The sequence below is a fragment of the Alligator mississippiensis genome, chromosome 14 (assembly GCF_030867095.1).
Source record: "Alligator mississippiensis isolate rAllMis1 chromosome 14, rAllMis1, whole genome shotgun sequence".
In the NCBI taxonomy this organism is placed as follows: domain Eukaryota; kingdom Metazoa; phylum Chordata; order Crocodylia; family Alligatoridae; genus Alligator; species Alligator mississippiensis.
The window spans coordinates 32,749,727-32,775,159 of record NC_081837.1 but is presented as its reverse complement, the minus strand read 5'-3'; the positions used below and the strand labels follow the sequence as shown (position 1 = coordinate 32,775,159).

The 25,433-nt window shown below is 43.1% G+C and overlaps 2 protein-coding genes across 4 annotated transcripts in view; both read left to right on the top strand.

Moving 5' to 3' along the window:
* Nucleotides 1-5,247, top strand: part of LOC106737678 (uncharacterized) — a 37,292-nt gene extending 32,045 nt beyond the window's left edge. Inside the window, exons 6-8 of one of the 2 annotated variants that reach the window (XM_019492498.2) lie at nucleotides 1,494-1,715; nucleotides 4,424-4,536; nucleotides 5,160-5,247. In XM_019492498.2, the coding sequence (XP_019348043.2) occupies nucleotides 1,494-1,715; nucleotides 4,424-4,536; nucleotides 5,160-5,222 (398 nt within the window). In that variant the 3' untranslated portion in view covers nucleotides 5,223-5,247. Of the gene's footprint in view, nucleotides 1-38; nucleotides 148-1,493; nucleotides 1,716-4,423; nucleotides 4,537-5,159 lie in introns of those variants that run through there. The other variant, XM_019492500.2, reaches the window with a different exon arrangement.
* Nucleotides 5,248-5,316: 69 nt separating this feature from the next.
* Nucleotides 5,317-25,433, top strand: part of IGFN1 (immunoglobulin like and fibronectin type III domain containing 1) — a 58,041-nt gene continuing 37,924 nt past the window's right edge. Inside the window, exons 1-8 of one of the 2 annotated variants that reach the window (XM_059717340.1) lie at nucleotides 5,317-5,404; nucleotides 16,856-16,924; nucleotides 20,002-20,124; nucleotides 21,803-21,942; nucleotides 22,421-22,520; nucleotides 22,713-22,760; nucleotides 24,064-24,109; nucleotides 24,969-25,146. In XM_059717340.1, the coding sequence (XP_059573323.1) occupies nucleotides 16,906-16,924; nucleotides 20,002-20,124; nucleotides 21,803-21,942; nucleotides 22,421-22,520; nucleotides 22,713-22,760; nucleotides 24,064-24,109; nucleotides 24,969-25,146 (654 nt within the window). In that variant the 5' untranslated portion in view covers nucleotides 5,317-5,404; nucleotides 16,856-16,905. Of the gene's footprint in view, nucleotides 5,405-16,855; nucleotides 16,925-20,001; nucleotides 20,125-21,802; nucleotides 21,943-22,420; nucleotides 22,521-22,712; nucleotides 22,761-24,060; nucleotides 24,110-24,968; nucleotides 25,147-25,433 lie in introns of both variants that reach the window. The other variant, XM_059717339.1, reaches the window with a different exon arrangement.

The following is a 25,433-nucleotide window of genomic DNA, read 5'->3' as shown; positions in this document are numbered from 1 at the left end:
ACATAACTGCCATTTTTTCACTTATGCAGTATTTGCAGTTCAGCTCTGGGTGCACTGTGGGCATGCAAGAATCCACATGGCTAATGAAAGTGCTCAGTAGGATACAGCTCTGCTCAGGCAGACACCTGGCTCACTAAATTCAGCCAAGTAAGTCCCCAAAATGTGGCTGGCCAAAAAACTGCTATGGGGGAGAATAGGAGAATCCTCCCATAGAATCATAGAAAAATTATGAGGGCATTTAGTCCAACCTCCTGCCCAAAGTGGGACCATCCCCAACTTTATCATCCCAGCCCAATAGCCTAGTGTGTAGGGCACTTGCCCAGGCCATGGGAAGGCTGGGGGTGTTGAACCTTTACCTCTTGCTTCCCAGCGCAGCTTTCTAACCACTAGGCCACATGTTAGGCATTATCCAGGCTACTGCCCCACTGCACCCTGCATTTAATAGTTATTGGATAAAGTGGGGAGAGAACAGCAGGGAATCCTGTCCCATTGAGAACAGGAGTCAGACTAGAATTCAAGCTCCCTCTTCCCCAGGATAGCATCAGTATTATTAAGCCACGTGCCCTTTTGGTTTATTTGCATTCTCCTTGTTACATACATCTTCCTCTTGGCTGCCCAGTGGACCAGCTTGACGGGGAGAATTGGAGAATAGTCTTTGTAATGCCTAATCTGTGGCCTGTCGGTTGGAGCAATGTGGTAGAAATTGCAATGCAGGTTCAAGTTCCCTCTGGGTGAGAGCGACCTAGAACACACATCTCTTCCTGCTGCTGTCCTGAGTTTTTTGCCCAGCTATAATTTTGGGATTTACCTGGGCAAGCATATGGCACCATGTACCTGCACAGCCTGAGTGCAGTCCTACTGTGTATACCTTAACAGCTGGGGATTCTGCCTGAATTGTTCACTTCTGCATGTTATTCAACTTATCTCACAAATGTAATGAGTTTTGTGACTTGGTAAAACCCTGCAAGACAATTTAGACCTTATCAAGCACACGTGTAGGGTTTAGCATCTTCCTAAAGGACACAGACTAGAATAGCACAGGGGCTATAAATCAGGATGGAGAAGCATTTGCAAAGCTGTTTGAGAGCCAGGACTAGATGAGTTGGGGAAGCTGTAGGTCAGAACTAAGGTTCATTAATTCATTTGCACCTTTTAATTTAATTTAATTTAATTTAATTTAATTTAATTGTGTGAGGAAAGGTCGTGCTATCCCTACCCCTCCTTCCAATATCATAACTACAACTTGATTAAAATATTTTGGCAAATAATTTATTTGTTGAAAAATTTTGAATCAACAGAAAATATTTGCAAATTTGAGTTGAAATCTATAGGAGACTTTTGTTTAAATGCTTTATCTTCCTGTGCCTCTTGCTTGGTGGATGAGGTTATAATGTACCATGTGCTCCTACACTGCCTGTGCTACCGAATTGCCTAATCTTTTAGCACTTTTTATGCCAATTCTGACCTGCAGGCCTGTTTCTTTTCCCAAACAGGTGCCACATTGGTGGATTCCATTGCCGTCAATGCTGATGGAAGCATAGACCCACCTGTGCTCACATCTGCACTGCCACACGATGTAACTGGGGGGCTGGCCCTGAAGTTACAGACTGCAATCAACATAGTTACTCAGAGTAATGGCTCCATCCCTGTGCTGATCTGTAAACTTGAAAGTGAAGTGGCCAAACGAGCCTGTTTAACTGGAGAGCTTAGAACAGGTGAAGGCACAAAACTCTTCCTCCGGCAGACTGAAGAAACCACTTCTGTAATAGCCTCTGGTTGGGCAGGATGATCAGCAAAAATACATTGCAAATATTCACTCCTTAACTTACTCCCGACTTCCATAGGTGCCCCCAGCTAAATGGTGACCCCAGCTAAAATGTCTCTTGGCAGAGGAGTCCTTTCTCCTCATTCATTGGCAATTAGGAGAATCCAGTTTAGATTTTCATGCATCTGTTCTCTAGCCCAGGCTTGACCTGAATGGTTAAATCCCTTGCTAGTTTTTCTTACATATATCTTTGCTTAAAGAGGCATATAAAGCTACATGGAGAACACAGGTTGTTTTCAGCTGGGAAATGGGCTCAAGCTTTTCTCCTGGGGATTAATAATGTAATGTTAGCACAGTGATTTGATGCTGTGAAACACTGTGTAAATGCCAAATATTATTTGTGCAATAGAGAGGGAGCTTTCATTCCAATTCTTAGACGATATAATTCATTACAAGCTGATGTGTCCGAAATTCCTTTCTTCTGCTGCAGGCTGCTCGGCCTTCATGTTTCTACTTAAGCATCTCTGCCAAAATGTTAGATTGAGGTGCTTAAATTTTAGTTGCGTAGGTCTATATTCTTAAATAAGAAGTCGAAGCTGTTCACCACTCCTTATCTAGATGCTCACATGAAGTATTCAAGTGCCTCACAGATAATAGCAATCTTTGTCTCACAGGCTGCATCCAGATGAGCGCAGCTGCGTAGTATGTGGTGCCACAGACCACACATTCAGCTGTTCTCCATGCTGCAAGGAACAACATACAGGGGAGTGTTGACCCCTGGATGTCCAGGGGGTCATTCAAACCTGCACAAAAAAAGCAGTGCGGCGCATGCAGGGCATTGCATGTTGCTCAGAATCGGAGCCTGGCTGGCCAAAGCCATGCTCCAGCTGCCAGCCAGGCTCCGAGCGGCAGGTTTGCTGCTGCAGCAGCCCCAGGAGGCCCCTAGAGCCCCAGGTAAGGCTGTTGGGGCCATCCTTCCCTACCCCACCCAGTGTAACCTGCCACACACCAGCGGGCACGTGACATAGGTGTTCCAAGGAGACAGTTAGCTGCAGCACAAGGTGTGCTGCATGTTGTTGTCACCAGGGAATCAAATGTCCACGCTCGTGTGGACACGGCCACACTGTCCCTGTGATACAGTTCAGATGTATTCCAGTTTTACAGCTGGGGAGGAGTGACTCTGAAAGACTAAGGTTCAAGTTTTCAGAAGAGCTTACCACGGGTACACAATTGTGTGCTGTGTACTTTCAGAAATCTAGCTAAGGTGCATCAACCTTGCATTATTTTGCACAATTACAGTTTTGATGGTTGTATTCTCTGATGTTCGAGTTGGCTGTGGTATGTCACACACAAGCCACACAAAGCAATCAGAGCTTACTTGTTCAGTAAGTTGAGTTTACAACTGATATATATTGCTAGGGCAGAGCAAAGAAGCTGGAGTATGCATCTTTGACTTGCCCTGCCTCCTATTTTCCAGATCCCCCACCTATCGTATTCCTTTGTGTACTCACGCAAGAATATGTGCTATAAACACAGTGCCCTTCTTCCTTTTTTTCATTCTCTTGAGTTGAACTGATGCAAAGAGTAGCTTTGAACAAGAAGGATTTAGGACGAATGGTAATGTCTGGTGTTACTTTTCATAACTAAAAGTTCATTTGGTAGCCATGGTTGGTGTGTAAAAATCCTCTGCTTTAGAAAAACTGACAGAAAATTGCCTTACCTAAAAAAAGACTACCCTCTTCATTTTCTACAATAGTGCTAAGGCTATTAAAGCCCTCCGACTTTTTCTTTTCAGTGAAATTGAAGCTAGAAACTACCTTTAAAATATAGACCCTCAGATAATTCTAAACCTAATTTTCCTTTCACTGTGTGTACTGCCAAGTTTCTTCATTTTTCTAGTTTTGGCCAGTGAAAATATGCTAGTAAATTTTGTTTTATCTTTAGTATCTGGTCAGTTCCTTTCCCATGTTCCCACGCTTGAGAAAAGGAACCATTTGTGCTGAGCTTAATAGTTGTAAATGTTTCAGTTTTGCTGCCAAATTTGCCATGAGAACTTTTTTTTTTTTTACTACTTTGCTTTTTGGGAGGAATTATATTGGAAGGAGTTATAATGTCGATTTTTATCACAGCCATCAATATTTGTGTTGTATGTAAAACTGGTTGTCGCTTATGGAAAAAACAATGATGATTTAATAGCTGTAGTTACAAAGAGCACCTCAGGAAGGTAACAGATGATGAATGCTTTGTGTACTTGCAGTGTATTTTATTTTAAAAACAAACTAGTTTAGAGGACAGCTGCATTCAGTGTGTGCCCATCTGTGCTGGTCAGCAAAACACAAGTGTATGTATACACATCGGTGCATGAATTTTAATTTAACATTTTTTGAAGGAAAAGTAGAATGGAGTAAATTACATCATTTTAAAAAGCCTATTCAATTAGGGCAAAGACCTAGTCCATGAAGCTATATCCGTTAAGTGACATACTGGGCCTGCTCTTCGGCTCACGTAAATCAGCAAAGTTGTCTTAATTTCAGTGGCTAAAGAAGGGTGTTTGTACCTGAAAGCCTGCAAAAGAGAAAATTTCCTGCTATTTTAGTTAGTCTAATAAAAGATATTGTATTTACCTAAAAAAAAACCCTTGTCTGCCTATGTCCTTAGACCAACACAGCTGCAACCAGCACCAGTGGAACTACAATGATTCACACCAGCAGATCCATCCAATGTGTGCTGTGTATCCTACTGTATTCTCTTATGGAAGACAGCTGAGAAAGGTATCACTGGTTCGCTTTAAAAACAATGTCATTTGTATGTCTGAAATACCAGGCATGATTGTACCATTTTAGTTGATATCATTACATTTTCTTAAAAAAGAAACTCTAATAAACTAAACAAACGTCAACATTTAATAAATACAATTGTTTTAGGAACTGACCATGACTGAACCTGTAAAAAAAAAGTTATTCAAAATACTATATTTAGCATTTATAGCACGTGAGGCTCTTCAAAGTACTTTATAAACATGAATCAAAGTGCTAAGAGCTTGATTTTTAAAGGTGCTCAGCTATCGACTTCAGCTGGAATTGTGAGAACTCTGCACCCCTGAGAGTGCAGCCCTATGTAATCCTGAGACTGTTTTCAAAGCAGATAATTGTGTCAGAGTTTGCTTAAACTATTCCAAGACTTAGTGGAATGAAAGCCTTTAAGGCCGTGCTTTGGAGAGGAAATAAGATCTGCAGAAAGTCAGTATTCCAAACTGACCTATGACATGGTGCAGAATAATTTTAATCTCAGATTTGTGCAGCTCCATTGCTGGTATGCACCGAAATAATCGTGAATAGGAGGCAGGTTTTATGCATCTGGTTGCCATAAAAAATGTCATCTGCATTTATCACAGGCTAAAAGCTTTGTGACTGATTTTCACCTACTAAAGGCAGAGGGAGCAAGATTACGTCAGTGAGAGGGAGAAAGTGAGACTGACACAGAGCAGCAGAGAAGGATCCTAGTGACTTGGTTCTAATTCTGCTATTTGGTAGCTAAGTTTAAACTACAAAGGCGTCTTGTGAGCAGCAGCTGCTTCTACAAAACTGGGGAGAAGGGGAACCGGGAAGAAGCAATTATACCAGTGAGTCACATACACAGGTGAGTTCACAGCATCTTTTGCAAATGCAGAACAACGGTGGATCATTGCATGCTGAAAGTATATTTACTCTGACTGACTTGTTACCTTCACTAGACTGAAAAAGATAATCTATAAGCAGTGGTGACCTCTGCTAACCTCTTGTTCATATGAAGAGGGAAAATACACGGACCTTTCATAAAACCACTAAATCCATGGGAGCACTGCGCATGAGCCTAAGATATAGTGGCAGGTGAATGGGATTTAGTTTTTCTACCTGGTTTTATTATATTGTTATATATAATATTATAGGGGTGTGCATGTATTTGTCTCTACCTAAAATTTCTAACCTGTATAATTATTTATGGAGTGATTGCTGGATAATGTTCTGGTTTCAGGCAAGAGCTACTTTGTTCCTGCAATAGGGTGTTGATTTAAAAACAGACTTTGCTGGGAAATACAAACTGTATAAGTGAAATTTGAATTCCCAGAGACTAGATTTCTCTGGCACTTCTCTGCCCATATCAGATACAGTACTGGCCCCAAGTAGCTTAGGCTAAGGTCAGTCAAGACAGCCCTAGAAAGATGTTGAAAATAATGTTCAACCCTGAATGGAGGGAAGATAAAGTATTTTGCTGTGAATTAGGTGGATTTTGGAATGATTTTTTCAGCATTTATTTTGGTGATGGACACTTAGCACAGTGGAGTAGGAATTGCTATAAGGCAGACGTTCAGGACTGAGCTGTATTGCATACCTTGCTGTTGAGAGAGATTTCTGGGTGGGATTGTTCTAATAGTCTAGTCTAGTTCATTTAATATGAATGGCAGCATTTCGTTAACCCCATGTGTGACTGGCAGGAGTTTAGAGAGTGGTCAGGATACCTTATTGCCCTGTCATTAATTTTAGTAAGAGCAGGATAACATCTGACAGAGAACAATGACCATATGGGGCCATATGGGAGTGGCACTGCCAGGCATACTTTCTATACCCGTTAAGGCACCACATATCATTTTCGTTAGTATATATGGAAAGAGTGAGAGAAGGGGAGGGTAGCTCTGGCAACATGTCGGGGGTTAATTAACGGCCTTGGTAAGGAGCCCTCATTAAGCTCCCCTGTTTATTTTTTTTTTCCCTGAATGGAAAAGTGTAATGCAATCCAATACCCATCAATCCAGTCCCCCCCCAGCATAGGAGTGGTTAGGGACTGGAAGTCAGTCACAAGGGCAGCAATCACAGGGGTGAGGTATGAGTGTCACATTTATAACTGTCCATCTAAATCACGGATCAAGTTGACAAACACCTCCAGTCAGTCATGGATGAAATTATTAATTCAGCTCTGTACAAGGAAATAGAAGGGATTCTGTGTCATGGGAGAGAGCTAATTTATGACTTGGGAGCTGGGTATTGCTACTCCCATGCATTAGGCCTGACTGAATCTGTTCTCATGCTGAGCCATGCTTCATGACAAGCAGTCCTATTCCCTGAAGAGGGATTCATCATATGGCTTTATAAACAGTGATGCCAGAATCTGGCTGTTACTGGTAAAAGTGCCCAACTGACACCCATGGAGACTAAGGGTAATTTTTTTTAATCTTGGTAACTCAAGGTAGGCCCTTCAGGTTTTCAGTGGGGTTGAGCACCAGCATCTTCCACTGGAGTCACTGGGAGACCCTGCTCATTAGCACTTCTGAAAATCATTCAGTTGTATTTAAGTGTCTAACTACAGGCATCCAAGTTTGAAATTTTTGGCCTACTGTCTTTTATCTGCAAACCAAGTACAATGTAATACAATGCTATATAATGTTGGGCAAGGTAGGCTTCTCTCAGCCCATCCAGGCCCATATGCTTTGGAAACATATCTGTAGGTGAAGCAAAATTCTCCCCTTGTGGCCTATTTTACCCTCAACCTCTCCCATAAAATGGCCAGTAAAGTTGCTAATTTATGCCAAAGATACGTCTAGAAAGAATGGGTTTGAGATTACCGGCTAACTGTATACAGTTTACTAGGTCGGCCATGAGGATTTAATGACTTTCAGTTACTAACAACCTTTACTAAATTTGAGCTAATGACACAGAAATCACAAGAATCCTGCTCTGTTATTCACCCTCGTGACCATATAGTTCCAAAGAAGTGAACACGGTTTTTCAGCCCAGAGTGATAAAAGGTTCAGTATAACTATGTGAACATCCACCAAATACTCATCCCATGTAGCCCCTAAAAATGTATTTCTTTCCTTCCTTTTTTTTGTGCCCATTTTATTTATGAGGCTCCAGTTCTAGTATCTGGGTGGATTTTTGAAGGTAACCCAAGACATTTGGGTGCCCAGTGAATTGTTTATCCAAATCTGTTAGGTGGCTTTGCCAGTCGCATCCTGAATGTTTTGGACCAAAGTCTTCTCTGATGTAACTCTGACTTTCAGCATAGCTCCTCTAGGGATGAATATGGCCCTATCTATCACCAGAAAACCACAAACCAAATGAGTAGTCCAACACAGCCTGGTGAGAGACCAGGTCATGTACCTGGTCTTATGGTCCAGGGGCTGGCAGGTCCTGGGAGCCTTGTATACATGACAGCTCTTGGCTTCTTGATGTTGGTACCTAGCAGCTCTTTTGGGCAATCTGTTGACAAGATCTGGAAGTGGTAATGAATATGCTCATGAGCCAGAATTGAGTTCAGCATGAGGCACTTAAAGGGGAAGAGAGCTGAAGAAAAAACGAAGGTCCAGAAGATTCTCACCTCTAATTAAAATGAAGTTAAATTTAATCTTGGAATGATGCAGGAGATAAGACACTGCCCTGGGACAGTTGCTTTCCCTGATCCTTTTTCACTGACTTGCTTCAGTGGGGGGCACGTGCTCACTTTGAGAAATGCATCTCCTTTGCTCTTAAACTGGTGACCGCTGCTGAATGCATGAGATGCCATCCTGACATTTCGCGGCTTTTCAGTGGCACGCTGGCAGCTCAGCCGCTGTCACGGAGGGGTTAATAGGACTTTGTGGTGGGCGGGTGGAAGACAAGTTGTGAAATGAAAGAAGGTCAGTCTCTTGGAGGGGTTTGCTCTGTCAGATGGTTTCAAGTTATCCCCCTTTTTGCTTGGGATGTTTTGCCCCCAAAACAACTCTGGTAAAACCAGTACTGGAAGTAAGCCAGAACCCTGTTAGGATTGTAATCCAGTGGAGCCAATGGAGTGTGAGTTCCTGGCACCCCTTACGACAAGTTGTGTGTCCAAAAAAAAAAAAAGGACCTCTTGGTAGCTGAAAGAGAAGCTATGACACTTCTTAATGGGAATTTGGACTATATATCATCAGCAGGATACTTGTCATTTGAGATCAAATCATTGGAAGGGAGAATGCGTAAAGGAAAACATTTATTACAGTGAACAATGGACCAGCTTTTCTGGTTATAATGCTCATACTAAATAAAAGTGATTTCCCCACTGGTTAAGACAGCTGAACTCCAGTGCTGGGTGAAAGTCCATCAGGCAGGAAGGATGCAGCCAAGTTAAAGAAAGTTAGCTAAGTTCCATGACTTACATGAACCATCGTGGGCTCTGATAGGGCCTCAGGATTTATTCAAGGGCTACTAAAGCAGCAGATGAGCAGATAAAGATAGGTAGATTGCCAATCACCAGTGAGATTTAATTCCAAAAGATGATCCCAAGATGGTCACTGGGAGAGCTGAGGGTTGGGAAGGGGCTAGAACAGAACCCTTGCTCCACATGTGCAACAGGATTTATTTTCCAGCTGCAGATAGAGGAGCCTGACGTTCACTCATTTTGGTGCAACTCCTTTGACTTTGGAATTACTTCTGCTTTACAGCACTGCAAATGCAGAATCAGGTGCATTGAGTGGAAACTAGGAGGATTTTGGTTTTAACATCTGCTTTGAATAATCTAATTTTCATTTTAATTCCTATTGTTTTCCTATAAATTAGAATGATAAATACGATTGATATGCAATATTCAGTTGGTCTTGTATAAGATATCAGTCGAAGAAATCCTTGCCTCTCAAAATGTTGTTACTAGATGCAGCTAATACTTGTTCTGCCTGTTTCACAGGAGGACTAGAAAAAGAATTCTTCCTGGAGACCATTTTCAAATTTTCCATTTTAATTTGTCTTTTAAAAGGGCTTGGTGCTGGGGTAGGTGGTTTCTGTTTCTAGCAGGACAGGCTTCTCTGACAAACAGTCTTGCCTCCAAGTGCTAGAAGAAAGGTTGCTCTTCGTGATCTTTTGTCTTCATCTTCTCTGTTGTGAGTGTTGGGTGATGTTATTCCAGCTGCCAGCAGCAGACTGCTCCCCAGCCCTGAGAGCGTGGCTCTAAAATGGAGGTTGCTCACCTCCTTCCTCCAATCCCCGGGGTTATGTGACTTCTTCATTAGGGCTGGCCTGCACCTGCTGGCTGCCCTGCTGCCTGCTTTCAGCCCTCAAAGTGGTAGGCACCACCAGTGCCCTGCCACAGTTCCCCAAGAAAAAAAACAGTCATTTTCCATTATTTTTACTAACCATTTTTCTTCTAAATGGAAGTGTGAGAACCAGTGGATGTGTGTTCCCTGCTTAGAACCAAACTGCTGATCTGACCTAAGAGACTGTGAAGTACCTGTGTTTGTTTGTCCCATTATGATAGCTTGTTGATCTGTATGTGAGTTTGTCCTTTTCTTGGCAACAAACTTGTGGCCTGCTTTGCACTTCTGAATTCAGGGATTTGACACCTGCCTGGAAAACTGTCCCCCCTGCTTTGGTTTCCTTGCAAAAGCCATTTGAGATCACCTGCGGTGACCTGGGGAGACAGCATGTATAACTAGCTGCATGTAGCCTGCACATAGCACAGTACAGGGAGTGACTGACTATGGAGTCTGAGTAGTAATTTCCCTTGTGAGAGAGCTGAGTAGGGAGCAGGTAAGAACCAGCCATTTCTTCCAGCACCCAGGAGTATTGACTAGGAAACAGCTCAGGGGCATGACTTGTGGATTCAGATCTTTTAATATCAACCAGAAAGAAATTCAGATGATGGTGGTGAATAACAGAAAGCACTTGGAGGTCTACGCTGGCATGAAACAGCCAGTTTCTTGGAAAACACAGTATTGACTCCAAGGAGGATCAACGCAGCCTCTCAAACTCCTAAGGTAGATATCGTGAATTCCATTATATAGCCTGTATCATAGCTGAGATCTGTGAATAACAGGCATCTGCCAGTGTTTATCCTTCAACACTGATGTGAACATACATCCAAGTTGCCACAGGGCGGCATAGCACGTAAGGGAGGAACAATGCTCTCAAACCATGCGAAAGCATTATTGAGAAGATGTTTAGGTTGCATAAAGATTTATCCAGACCCATCTTCTGGAGCTAACATCCATGGTAGCATGTGAACGTATGCTGCATGTCATATGTAATGGTATGTTGTAGCATGCAACATTTAATTTTCTGGCAACAGTATTTCTTATGACACCTAGCAGGAATTTCAGTAGGGTTTTTATTAACAACACTCTTGTCTGATATCTCTGCTCTGTTACACCTTGACTGTTTTAATGATTACTGTGCATGAAAATATTTGTCTACCTTGGGATCCATTTTTAGGGATCCTGCTGGCCAATCTTCATGTGGTTAGCTCATACTTGTTTCACCAAAGTAACATAAGTTAATGATGGTCTTCACAGTTTTTCTGGGGTTTAAAACAGATGTCTTTGCTCTGATTTGTTGATAAAATGCAGTTAAAGTATCACCCTCCTCTTGCTATGACAGAGTTCATGTTTTTAAGAACATTCAAACAGGCATTGTATGAAGGTATTAAATATATTGTGGATAGCATGAGTAGTCGGCTACATTATAGGCAGAAACATTGGTTTGGAAGGGGTGGGGACAGGGGACATGTCTCACCAGCTTTTCCTCTATCCTTTGATTATGTTTGAAGAACTCCTGACTTCCTCTTCCCATTACATCCTAAACAGTTTTTACAAAATTGAGCCTCTAGGGTCGTTTACTTGATGTTCTGTGTATCTTATGGAGTCTTCCATGTCTTTCTTCCTAAAGAAACAGAGAAGAACAAGTTCTTACCTCAAATGAAAGGCATTCTCTCTAAGAATTTCCTCCCTTCTAGGGCCAGGATTCAGATCCATCAGACTTCTTTCCTGGAAAAGTAAAGTCTCATTCTATCGAAACAGTTCATGGTTAGATTTTGGGGGCATAGAACAGGAAAACAGCTTGGCAGTTTGTTAGCAGGTTTTTTGGGATCGCCTTGTTCTTTGTGGCCTACAAAGTGAAGTAAAAAATGGTATCTGATGCTAATTAAATTATTGTACCAGCTGCTTCACTTGAAACTATTCTTGCTGTATTTGCATGTGAATGCTAATGGATTTGGACCCCTCTGTCCAGCTGTGGGTATTCCCATGTCTGCTGACCCATGCGTGCAGTGTCTTTGCCTGTGCTTGTACTGTTGGGTAGGTATCCTTTCCCTACATGTCTTTTCTGTTTTATTTATTCATCTGTGCTGATGGCATTGTCATATTTTGACCATGTGCCAAGTTGCCGGGGCTGCAGGCCATGCGAGCTGCAATACTGCAAGCCATGAGCCCCCCAGGCTGCTAATATGCACTGCTGCCTACTGATTCATTGTACATGCAGGCCCCCCCCCTTTCCCTTTCATTGCTTTATGGTGCTTGGGTGACCACCCCACCCCTCCAGCACAAGTGCAAGTGGGCAGCCTTCCTCCCTCAGCTCACCTGCTGTAGGTACCCCCCACTGCACCATGCTGTGGGCACTCTTTGCACCACAGGCTGCACTGCAGGGTCCCCTGGGGTAGGATCAGAAAGCAGAAGCCGGTGAGGAAGCCTGGAGAAATAGGGGCACTGTGGCTAGCTGGGAGCTCAGGGGCCACAGGTTATGCTGCTGACTTCCCACCCAGTGATTGCCCCATTTGCAACCTCCCCTTTTTGGGTAGTTGCCTGATAGCACCAGATGAATCTGGATGCCATGGCTTCCTGGGTCCTTGTCAGTCTGGGTTTCATTCTGGACATAAACATGAACACTATGCTCGTGGTCTTGGTTGGTCGATGAGTTTTGCCTTGAGTTTGACAGGGGAGACTGCGGCCTGCTGCTCTGACTCAGTCTTTCAACAGCCTTTGATGCAGTTGACCATGAGGTGCTGATAAAGTGCTTACATAGCCTGGTGTGTATTCGTGAGACAGCTGTAAATTGATTCCTCTCTTTTTTGAGCAGGGAGGTTCATGAGGATGGTGATGAGCAAGTGATCATCATCTACTTGGGACTCTTCCTGTGGGGTCCCCCAGGGGCTTCATCTTATCCACTCTCCTGCTCAGTGTGTATGAGGAGCGCCTGCCTGCAGTTGAGGACTGGATGTAGGTGAAGCAAGACAAGACAAGTCACGGTGGTGGGCAGACACAGTGAGGGAGGACAGGACTGGGACACTTTTCCTTGATGGGGTTCAACCTCCCTTTATCACTCAAGTTCATAGTCTTGGAGTGACCCTTGATCTTTTGCTGCATCTGGATCTCCAGGTGGCAGCAGGGGCTAGGAGTGCCTTGTACCTACTTCATCTGGTGAGAAGGCTGCAGCCCTTTCTTTCACTCTTATCTGACCATCATCATCCATGCCTTTGTATTCTCAAAGCTAGACTACTGCCATACACTCTACACATGGCTGCCCTTGAAAACTGGAAGCTGCAGCTGGTACACCCAACTCTAGTCATCCAGCATCTGCACCAACTCCCAGCAGCTTTCCAGACACTTCAAGGTTCGAGTTTTGACCTCTAAGGCCCTAAGCAGCCTGGGTCCTACATATCTATGGGACCACTTTCTTTTGTATGCCCAAATGCAATCCTGAGAGTCAGTCACGAGCAACCTCCAATATGTACCATTAGTACGCCAAGTCTTCTGGGCAAAAATGTGTCAGAGAGAGGTAGTAGTAACTCCTCAACTCTGGAACTCCCTCCTTGAGGCTCACAAGAGCTTGAGCCTGGACATTCTTTGGAAGCGATGTAGGACCTTTCTATTTGAGCAGGCATTTAATAACTAAAACTAGGCTGACATGTTGTTTAGTGGGTGTCTGCTTTATTTTGTTTTATTTTGCTATTTTGTCTCATTTGTTCTAGTTGCCTCTTAAAGTTACTCTATTTCACTTACTATAAGTGACCCTGGGCCTTTGTTGGGAAGGCCAGCATATATATCCCAAATAAATACAGGATAGCTCTGTGCTATACTATCAAAACATCAGACATACTTACCTTTGTTACTTATGTATTCCATATTGTCCTCTGAACCCTAGGATTCCCATATGTTTAGTTAATTCAGTTAGTTTATTAGTGACCTAAATGAGGGCATCCAGTCATAATACAATTTTGAGCAATCTGTTTTTTTTTAGGCCATTCTTTTGTGTGCTATTTTAAAAAAACCAATTTAATTGGTTTTATCTTTAAAATAGTTCTTGATATTAATTAAGGCCTGATCCTGCTTTCCCATTAGTCAGTGGCATTTTCATCATTAATTTTGATGGAATGGAGCTGGGACTCCAAGCTGGGTAGAATTAAGGGCTGGGGATGAGTACTTGCAAATCCAGTGCTGGTGAACACATTGTGTGCCAGGTGTATGCTATGTACGTATCAGGAGTCACTCTGTTCCAAATCCAAGCTCCATGAACATTGACAGAGCATGAAAATTATAAACTTGGCAATGTCAAGTTACCACCAATGTTAAATTTCTGTCTGAAATAGTTCATTGTAAGAGGCCTTGTTTCCATCATTCATTTGATTAACAAACTGAAGCTACTGGTGGGAGGTGATTATGGAGAGGTGGCCCATTCCTCATACTTGTCCTTTAGTGAAATGGATTGCTTTTTCATGGCAAATATGTACCTTATTCTCTCTAGAAGACTTAAGGGCCTTCCTGTATTTTAGTCCAAGTTGCTTAGTGGTTAGGGCAGTCACCCAGGAATTGAGAGACTCAGGTTTTAAGGTCTTCTCGTATAAAAGAGCTTTGAAACCTACAGTGGCGTAACTAGGGGTGTGTGACAGGCAACAGCTGACAGGAAGGGGGGTAAAAACAATTGCTTTTGCTGCTGTGGCATGATTGCAATAGCAGCAGCAATGGCAACCAGAAGTTGCCTGGCTGCATTATTACACTGCTGAAACATGCATCTTTCCTGCTTCCCAGCAAGGCGCTTGAACCACTAGGACTCGGGCTAGGCATGATTTAGTCCAGCTCTCGTCCTGAAGCTGAACCCCTGCACTTTGTATTTAATATCCTTAGGATAAAGTGGCTGGAAAGCAGTGGGGAAGTTTCTGCGCCATTGGCAGCAGGGGCCCAAGCTAGAATGCAGGGCCTGCTACACACCTTCTTTGGTCATTTTTCTCCCAGCCCCATGTATCTTCCTCTCTTGGTTGCTCAGGGGTCACTTTCAAGAGAAGTGCTGGAGAGGATGGGGCAGATGCAGGAGGGGGTGGAGGGGGTGCAGCTACACCCCATCCCCCTTCAGCTGTGTGATGCATGTTAGTGAGCCCTCTGAGCTCACCTTGTTGGCTCCAGCTGGATCCACTGCTTTTGCACAGCAGTGGAGCCCAGGGGGTGAATGCTGCTGCTGCTGCCTGTCCCTCCCTTGTCTCCTTCTCCCAGATTCAGTGGAAGGGGGGCAAAGGGGTGGGAGGAAACAACAGTGATATTCCCCCCCCAGTTCTGCTATTAGGCAAAGTGGTGGCTTCAGCAGGAGCCCATGTTAACAAGCTGGTGAGTCCAGAGACCTCACTGTCCACGTGCCACACAGTTGATGAGGAGTGTGGCCACAGCCCCTTCTCCCCTTCCTGGATCCACTCATGAGAGAGGACATTGGGTAAAGCTTGAGTGCTGTGCTGTGCTGTTCTGGGATGCAGAAGAGATGTAGGTTCAACCCTGCTCTAGGTGATGGTGGTCCAGATCCTGGGCCTTCTATTTCCCGAGTGAGTGCTCCAGCAACTAGGCTATTGGGGTAAAACATGGCAGTTACCTCCTCCAGGCTATTTGGCTAAAACATGGTGTCTAACACCCACTAGTGTCTAACACCCGCTGGATTTTTGCCCAGCTATAATGTCAGGACTTCGGCTCATCCAGGTGCATGTGCACTGACCAACAGAACTGCTTGTATATCCATGGAATAGAATCCCAAACTGTGCTAAAACCGGTATGTACGCTGTTGGGTAAATGCCATTTGTCATGTAAAGTGAAATAGGATCCTGCTCCTGGGGTCTAAATCTACCTTACCCTGAAGGGATACGAATCTATAACATCCCATTTTGCAGAAGAGTGTCCTAACTACCAAGCTATGGGCTAGGCTGAGTAGGACCTTCCTCCTTTCCTGTTGAAGCTGGCCCAAAGAGAAGTTTTAAGTGCCAGTCATGGGCTCTGAAAGAGAGGAAGTGAATGAAGGAACAAACAGCAGAAACAGCCTTTTCAGGGTAACTTGGTATTGTCTTGAACCCGTTTCCATCCACGGGTTTGGTGGATTAGTGTTTTATACAAATCAGTTTGCCAATCCCTACTTGAATGTGCAATTCTGGCTAATTCGTATAGAGCTGGGTTTATGCAAACTGAAATTTGGAGGGATCCTATCAAAAGTCATCAACCCTTTAAACTGTTAAAAGTGTCCATTGTTTCTTGTGACTATGTGCAGATGCTACTAAATGTCTACTTTCTCTCTCTGTATTTCAGTAATGCTATTATGACTGAACACCTCTCACATATCACTGAATTTATCCTTACAAAACTCTTGTAAGACAGTAAAGTACTATGCCAACTTATATATGGGGGATTGATGCACAGAGAAATGTGTTTCCTCAGGTCATGTAAGGAGTCAACACCAAGGCTTAGTTAAAACTAAATATAACATTTAGCTGTTTCTGCCTATGAATAAGTACTGCTTTGTCTTCTGCCTAGGATCTTGTTAGCCAGCTGCTGCTTGTCATGGATTGCAGCCGATTCATTCCTCTTTTTAGTACAGGAATGTCCTCAACATGTTACCATATTTAACTCCAAATGGGGGAAATGTAAGTGAACAGTGCTTGAGAATGCTAGAGGGGGTCTTTGGAAACAAGGAAGGAGGTAATTCAGCTGAAAGATGCAATGGCATTGGGGGGGGGGGGGGAGCGGGGGAGGCGGCGGGAACGGGACATGTCAAATTTGTAAATTTGCTTGAATGAAATAGTTTATTCCTGCTAGCTGACTGGTTATATCAGTCATACCTTGCTGATAGTTCATAACTCATAATGAAGGGAGCAGTGATGAAGGAAATGGAAAATGATGTATGGACGTGATACTTTGAAGAATAGGTGGTAGGCATGTTCATGAAGGTAGCCTTTTTTCTCCACAAAGTTGGGCATGGGTACACTAATTTAGATAAACCAAGCAAAATTTAAGTAACATTAGGTTCTTCCAGAGCTTCCGTGAGGGTCAAACACTCTTTCCCCAAGTAACAAAACTCTTCTTGGTTGCAGGTGAATTCACTGAGCTGCACTATTGAGCTTCAGCTGCCAATAGAAGGACAATGGCAAGCCACAGGCCAGGTGAGTGATAGCAAACACACAGGAACTCGCACAGGAACTGAGCCTCACTTACCCTCTTGTAGCTTGTGTTTCACATCTGATGTTGCCTCCACAGGGAACTATCTCCTGGTGTGATAATGGCATGGACCAGGGACTTGTCTAACAGGTTTTGTTCATCTCTGCGACAATCCTTTCTTAGATTCAAAGCACCAGCTGTCTTGCATTTTGAATGCTGAGTGATCATTCTCTAGAACTGACAATGTCTACAAATTCAAAGTCCAGAGAACGTTAAATACAACTGGTTTGTCTATGAGGAGATACAGACAAATTTTGACTTCTTAGGCTGTGTGTAGATGAAACCGCTTTTACGGTGTCGGTGTTTGCACTCATTGGTGGCGTATTGTGCAGTAACTCCAGCCGCTGTAGCAAATTCAGTGGTGTTATGAGCCTTAAATGACTTGGGGCGCAGCAAACTAAAACTCCTCTGAGGAGTTTGTTTGCTGCCCTACATCCATGGAGGGAAGCACTGGGCTTTGTGCAGCTCAGGGGCTCTGCAAGAAGCCCTTACAGGCAGCCTGGCAGCAGCCTGGGAAGGCAGGCTCTGCCCAAGAAAAAAAAAATCTTTTTTTTTTCCCTTGAGCCTGCCTGCTGGCAGGTGCCTGGTGCTTCCCTCTGTGGCTGCAGTGCCCCCTGGGACCGTCTGAGCCAGGTGCCTGTGAACAAGTACCACCTGGGGGGCAGGGATGCTGCTGCCGTGGAGGGAAGCACCAGCCCCCCCCCTGCAGCCCAGGGACCACTCTGCCCACCTGCAGCTTGCTCTCCCCTCCACGCTGCTGGAGAGGCAGGTAAGTGGGTGTGTGCATGACACAGGGGCTTAAAGGACCCTAAATTGAAATGGTGTATTTAAAAACCCACCACTTCAATTTAGGGCAACCGTTTCATCTACACACGCCCTTACAAGGTACCTGGCCCCTAGCTTTACAGTGGATCAAAACAATATCGAGGATTTCAACGTGTCTAACTTTGGGAAAATTTGAATCTACATCTGACCTTTGTTGCTCAAGCTTCTGTAATGTTGCATTTGTATGAGGGTAGTGCCTAGAGGACCTGGGTTCTGAGAGTAGAAACCATTAGGGCTGGATGCGGCATGCACTCATACTAAGAGTAGAAATAAAATATAGTAAAGTTACAATGAAAAAAAAATGGCAGGAATTTATCCTGTGCTAACTGATCTGCGGTCATTTTGGGCACTGACAGATGTGCAGCTCCTTGGTCTAACTCATGGTGCTTCACAGAAAATGCCACAAGTTAGACAGAGTCTTCTGACCCAACAGAAGTTCACTGTTGGACTAGGAGGGTGGGTGACCAAGCTTCATTTTGGAGTCGATCTAGTGAGAGAGGCTGTGTGTCTACAGCCTCTCTCCCCTAGCCCTGCCCCCACCTCAGGTGGCTTCAGTACACCCTCCAGCGCCATCTGAGCAAACTCCAGACTGAGCTCTCTTGCTCCATTTCCCCCCTCCCATTCTGAAGACAGCACTGGGGATGGGGTCATGTTGCTTCAACCCAGCCTTGCTCCCAGTGTGCACTAACAGACATTAATGAAGGCACTCTGCTTTGGAGCTCCTTCATCTAAACCTGAGGTTCATTTGTCGTGTGATTGGGCACTTTTTAAAGTGCTCTGCTGCTGTGCACTTCTGTCAATGCGCAGTTGTAGAGCACTTTCAGTGGCCGATCGCACGACAGAATGTCATCTGCCAGCGCTTGGTGTCTGCTCTTATCCTAGAGCAGGGGTGGCCAACCTGCAGCTCCGGAGCCACATGCGGCTTTTCAGAAGTTAATAAACTGTCCAACAATTGGCCAACAATTGGCATTTCTATTCAGGCAGCACTGAGGAAGTCAATTGATTTCATGGCTCATTATAATCTACCTGATTTTTGGTGATGACTCTTCACTCCACAGATGGTAAAAAAAAAAAAAACAAAAAAAAAACAACAAACCTCTGTCCTTTTTACTGGTCTTGATGGTCCACTAATGAAGCTATTCTTTCTTCAGCAATTCTGTTGCCTGTTTGTTGTCCTGGAATCTCTTTTCCTATTCCACAGCCCTGGAGAGTGTTTTAGCTCTTTTCAAAATCCACGCGTTACCTATTTACCTATAGAGTTCAGTCTTCAGTAGCAGCTACAGCTTCAGCTTTTGGCTGGGCAGCCAAGACCTGTTTACAATTCAAAAAGAATTGTAAAAAAGAGTTAAAAACTGCAGCTTTTGCCTGAGCCAAAAAAGGAGGGTGAATGAGCTGAAGATTAGGCTCTGTCCTTATACAACCATAACTGAAAAAATCTTTTTTTTTTTTTCTTCATTCTGCCTTTCCCCCAAAAAGGTGCATGTCTTATTTGGGGCATTGTATGGTGCACAAGAAAACATGGGCATTTGGTTCATAAATCTTATTGATTTGTACTGTGGCTAATTCATCACAGTGTAATTAGTCATTTCCAAATGTATACACATACTAAATCACAGTGGAGTTTGCTCCCGAAAATGTAGTCTACTGAAAAGGTACGGACTTATACCCTCCATACCATCTCTCAAGCTAGCTGATGCTCATAAAACATTGGATACTCCTCGGCTTTTCTTGGCTCAACAAGACATAGATAATCAGCCACTCTATTTTGCAGAATTATCTTTGCTTTTGGGAGTGCAGAGCAGAAATCTTTGACTGATTATTTTATTCCTTCATAGTCATATAACTTTATGTAGTGAGTACTCTGAATTTTTGTAGTAAGATTTGTATGTTAAGTATGTATTGGTGTAATCATACAATTCTCAGGCAAGTTAGGGGGCATACAGTTTGCACTCAACATTTTTGTAATATGTATATTTTTCTTCATTATAAATATCAAAAAACTTTTTACTGTGTTTTGATATGGCTTGCAAAATACAGCTCACAACAAAATGAAAATGGCTTACTACTGATTATTAGTCCCTCATGATAATTAGTCACCATTAACCAATGCCCTTGGAGGGTAAATTAACCAATTTTACTATATTTATAGATAAATATTTGAATTTAGATTCTTACTATTTTTGTTGTTTTCCTCTAGTGAAATCTGTTAAGAAATCTTCCGTCCCTGGGGTGACCATCCAACAATTTGTTGATAATATTCCAACAGGATGTTGTACTCCTGACTTTGAGCGAAAACCCATCACTCTGACATTACAGGAAGGTGAGACTCGTTTAAGAAATAGATAATTTCACAATGCTGGATTCTTGATCCCAGGTCTTGCTGACATGAGAAAGTGTCATTAATTTAACTAAATCTATTTAAATATAGATTTAGTTGTATCAGTAAACATTCCTCATGTAGCTAGCAAAGGCATAATTTGCATTGGTGCAAATCAAGAGTAAGCCTAATGATGGTGTCACCCAGGTTTTATACCACTGTAGTGGGAATTTGGCTCGTACTGTAGAAACAGAATCATGTGGACTCTGCAGCAGGTGGTTAGGGTAAAATATTTTGCACACAGAAGATTCAACAACTTGAGATGGTTTGCTTTCATTGATTTACTTGTATGTTGAGCTGAAGTATTTTTTAAACCCCCCTAAGTATTCAGATTAAACCTTCATTAAAGCAGGGGTGATGGAAAGCATTGAATCCTTCTTTTTGGACCAGGGGTGAATCTGGGGAGAGGGGCGCAGGCTTTACCCCCTCTTTGATTCCTGTCCCATCCAAAGTTCAAAACTAACTGCCTGACAATGGCAGCAGCATTTTTATTCAGGTAGCAGTGAGGGAGTCGTTTGATTTTATGGCTCATTATATAACCTACCAGATTGGGCCCCTGGCCCACTCATTAAGCTATCCTTTCTTCCGCAATTCCGCTGTCCTGTTAGCTGCTCCTCTTAACGTTGCTCCTATTTCATAGCCCTACAGATTGTTTTTAACTCTAGATGAAATCATTAATTCAGATGTGAAACCATTAACTCAGGGGAACATCAAAGCAGATGTGGAGACAACTTGCAGTAAAACTTTGGATGCACTGTCAAAATGCTCAAGGAGGCTATTTTATGAATCTGAAAGAGATGAACATTTTAATTCTAATGGCAGCTGAACTAAAGAAACAACATCTTTTGATTATTTTTCCTAGTTTGTTGGTTTTTTGGTACCCAATGGATGATATAGCTAACTAGTTTGCATTCTAATAAAGTACATTTGGTTTTGCTTTGATCTTAAAATGAATAATATGGCCCTATTCCTTTGCATATTAGTAAAGCTTCTAGCTTTTTTCACTTGGATACAAATGTGTGTTGTGTTATACATGATGATGCACCACACCATCTGCACCCCCTTTCAAAATCTTAGATCTGCTTATATTCAGGGCTATGCTAAGCCTTGTCAGTGAATGAGGGCAAGTCAGATGAAGAGTGGTGTGAACCATGGCACTGTGTTTGAGAACTGCTGATGTAATATATATAATAAGCTTTATATAATACCTAAATATTACATATACATTTTATAATAAATTTGTTATCTATCATTTTATAATACATTTTCAAGAAAAAGCACAACTATACTCCTTTAAAAATCCTAGCCATTACTAACACGGAAACCATTTAGGTTGGACTTGAACTGAAAACCTAGATTATCTCCATTCTGCACCACAAATGTTGGGATGGAAGAAACCCAGATATGAATATAAATGCATTGGTTTAAGCCTAAATGCATTTTCTTCCTAGATGGATGTGAAATAAAACATAGGCAAGAGACCTTATTCATTAGTGATTAAATTCAAGAGTTACCTTTCAAGTCAGTTCTTTTGAAAACCAGTCAGGTCACCTATTGCTTCTTCCTCTTTTACTTCACCTCCTGCCTCCTCCCCTAACTCATTTCTTGCCTCTCTTCAAAGGTAAAAATGCCATTTTCAGGGCTGTGGTCAAGGGTGTACCTGTACCTGAGGTGGTATGGAAACGGAACAAAGGAGAAATGGATAATCCTGACAAATACCAAACATCCTTCAATGCCGTTACAAATGAGTTCATTCTGCAGGTAAAGGTCAACTGTTGCAGAAAACTAAGCCCAGCTTAAGAGACAGGTGAGGAGAAGGGAGCAGCAACCAGGCTAGGGAAGCTGTGGGTCAGGGCATTGACAGTCAGACAGTCGTGTGGGGTACCCATAACTGGAGTGGTGCAGCTCAAGATGGAGGAGCATCAGCAGATCTGTGTAAGGACCCCAGAAATATAAAAGGAAAAAACTATGGGGTATTAAAGGAGCTATTTGGGGGTCAAATTGTAGGTATCCCATTCTAAACTTTGCAAGCATCGTTGTCCCTGGGAACACGGTTGTTTCGGTGGGTCATAAGCTGTGGTGATATGGAACAATTCTAACGCAAAGAAAAGTTTAAGGGTTGTCTTGGGAGCAAAAAGAAGATTAGGGTGTTACTTTAAAGTTACTTCACGAGAGATGAGAGACTCCATTTTCACCACTTCAAGTTGCTGCCACCTTTTTCTGTCTTCCCCTTTATCAGATAAATAAACTCACAGCAGCGGATGCTGATTTGTACCGCTGCTCTGTTGTGAATGAATACGGGGAAGCCTTCTGTGTTGTCGGCCTCAGGATCATACAAGGTAGGATTGGAGGGTCCTGTGTGAAAACCAAGTGGCTCTTTCATGCCTTTTGGGGGGTAGTTCCTTAAAACATTGCCCAGGTATATAATACCAAATGCTTTTAACCACTGTGGTGACTGTTACCCAATATCTTTTCTTTTCTTTTTTTTTAAAACATCTCTCTCTGCTTTATCTCTTCTCCCAACTCACCAGCTGGTTTTAAGAAAAAAATGAGACAGGTCCCCACTGAGACTCAGCAGGGTAAGTATGGAAGTTACTGCTTGTATTATTTTTTTCTGAATCACATAAGCACCTCAGTCTACCTTCTAAATAGTATCCTTTTTGGTTGCAAGGAATCAAACCCTGTTAGAGGGTATAATGTGTGGAGTTATGCTTGCTGTCCCCAGGTTGCAGAGCAGAATGGAAGGTTTTTGGTTGTCCTATGCTTCTGGGCTTTGCCGGTTGCCACGTAAGGCCAGGAAGGATTTTTTTTCCTCTCTTGTTGCTACAGGTATAAGGGGTTTTTTTTCACCTTCCTTGGAAGCACTGGGTGTTGGCTGAAGCCAAGGCTGGGGTATGCCAGCACTCCTGCTGGGACTAAAACCTGGAGGGTCCTTGTTAGAAGGTCTTGGTCCCCTGCTCAGGGTCAGACCGATCGCCACGTTTGGGATGAGAGAGGATTTTTACCTCATGGTCAGGGGATAGCCCTCTTTTTTGGATCTCCTGAGTGCATTTTAATAACCTTTGCAGTGGCTGGACACTGACAGCCCTTGTCCCCCTGCTTTACCTGTAGCAGGTTAAGGTGCTCTTGCTGTTTTGGGGCAGCATGCCTTGTAGATGTGTGACAAGGTTGATTGTATAGTTTTAGAAATAGGTCAGACAAGGGTTTGTATTAGATGGTTTGGATAAGGATTATTGAGCAAGAGGTTGGACTAGATGACCTCCTGAGGTCCCTTCCAGCCCTACTTTTCTATATTTCTCTGGTTTGATGAAAGCTTGCAAGGAAAGAATAACATTGGGGCAAGAACCAAGTGATAGACTTTTGCTTACTTTAATCCTTCTACCTACTTGCTGTGCACCTGTGGGTACACGATATTTTGTTTTGAAGAAGCTGGTTTTTAAATGCTTTAATCAGTTGTTGGTTACAGACTCCGGCAGAAGAGGACTTACATGTGCAAAACACATTTGGGCCTGTTGTGTTTAAATGGCTGGAAAACAGTGGAACTGCCACTCAGAAATCCAGTCCTCAAGTGAGGGACAGTGAGATTTCACCCTTGAGAGAGAGAAAGGATAATCAAACCTGTCCTCTGCAGGATGTTCTTTAAAGGCGCTAAAAGAAATCTAAAGTTCACCTTAACCCTAACTGTAAGTTTTTAGCCAGTTTTTCAAAACTGCCATAAGTTATCTGAGGTCGGACACGTCAAAATTGAGGCATTCCACTCGGTGTGTATTTTGTATGATGCTTGCCTTAGTTTTTTTCTAAAGGGTTTTTTGTCTTTTGGCTCTAGGTTATGCTGTGTTGAGTGACTCCATTTTCTTAATCTGACATTTATTTTTCTAGTAGACCTGAAGAAAGAGATACAGGACTTCAAGAAACTATTAAGGAAGCGGTGAGTGTTTCCAGGGCAGGATAGTGGCAAGACACCTGCTTCCCGTGTATGGCAGGGATGACTGCTTATCCTTCACAGAACATCTAGTCAACCCGTCCTGTTTCCATTTGTTTGGAGTCACCATATATAAGGATTGATCAGAGTGCTCTGTTAGAGGGAATTAGGGATACGGTGCCAACTTACTCTGGCAGGAGGTGCTGCCAGATCACTTATGTTACCTTGTATTGCAATATTCTGCCTCGAGGGATCTGTCTTTCTCAGGGTGAACTTTTTAGAGAATTGGCTGAAAATGGGTAGAAAGGTGTTGTTTGTTCTTCAACAACAACCCCTCTGACCAGCTAAGAAGCACTAGGCATTTTTACACATGATCTAGGAGGTGGTGCTGGGTGCTTTAATTAGTGAGCTGCGCTGATTAAAAGCACCCGCGTGTCATGTGTATCAGCATTCCCATGCCTCTCTGTGCTGAAAAAATGACAGCGGGGTGCCTTGAATTAAAGTTCATCGAACATATTTTATTTCAAAGTGTCCCGCTGCCATTTTTTCAGCACAGGGATGCCCGGGGCCACTGATACATGTGACGTCGAAGGCTGCTGGAGCATGTCAATTTTTGTGTTTCAGTGGGCTTGATTAATCGAGTCTGCTCTGATGTGCTGCATTTCCAGCAAGTCAGAGCAGGCTCCCCGCACATCTATAGGAACCCAGTGTGTCCCAAAAAAGTCACAGTCAGCTTCATCCGAATTTAGTATGGCCTGCAGAAAGGATAGGGCAAGAAAAGTGACAGAAGGGTAAATGAAGGGAAACAAGAACTTCTTGCTCACCATCTAAACTCCTATTGTCTCCTCTTCTGACTGTTTTTTAGAGTCCCACAAGCTGCTCGGAAGAAGGACATTGACATGGAGCAGGTCTGGCAATTGTTGCTGCATGCAGATAAGAAGGATTATGAGAAAATTTGTTTAAGGTATGGAATTGTTGACTTCCGTGGAATGCTAAGGAAACTTCAGCAGATGAAGAAGGACAAAGAGGACAAACAAGCCAAGGTAAGGCCAAGCTTGAGAAACCGTTACTGTTCAGTGAGACTTAGAATGCTAAATACAAATGAACCTTTTAGGCAACTAAACAGGACGTAGGCAGAATTTAAGCACCTAAAGTACAAAAAATGATCCATATTGATCCCAGTCCAGGAACTGGAGAAATGCCCATTTACCTGAAAAAATCCCCAAGTGCATTGACTTGGGTGGCATGCTCAGAAGCAATCTAGAACGGTCACCAAGGCATCTCACTTGTGCTTAATCTCTGTTGCTTCCATATTGGCATGGGAGATGCC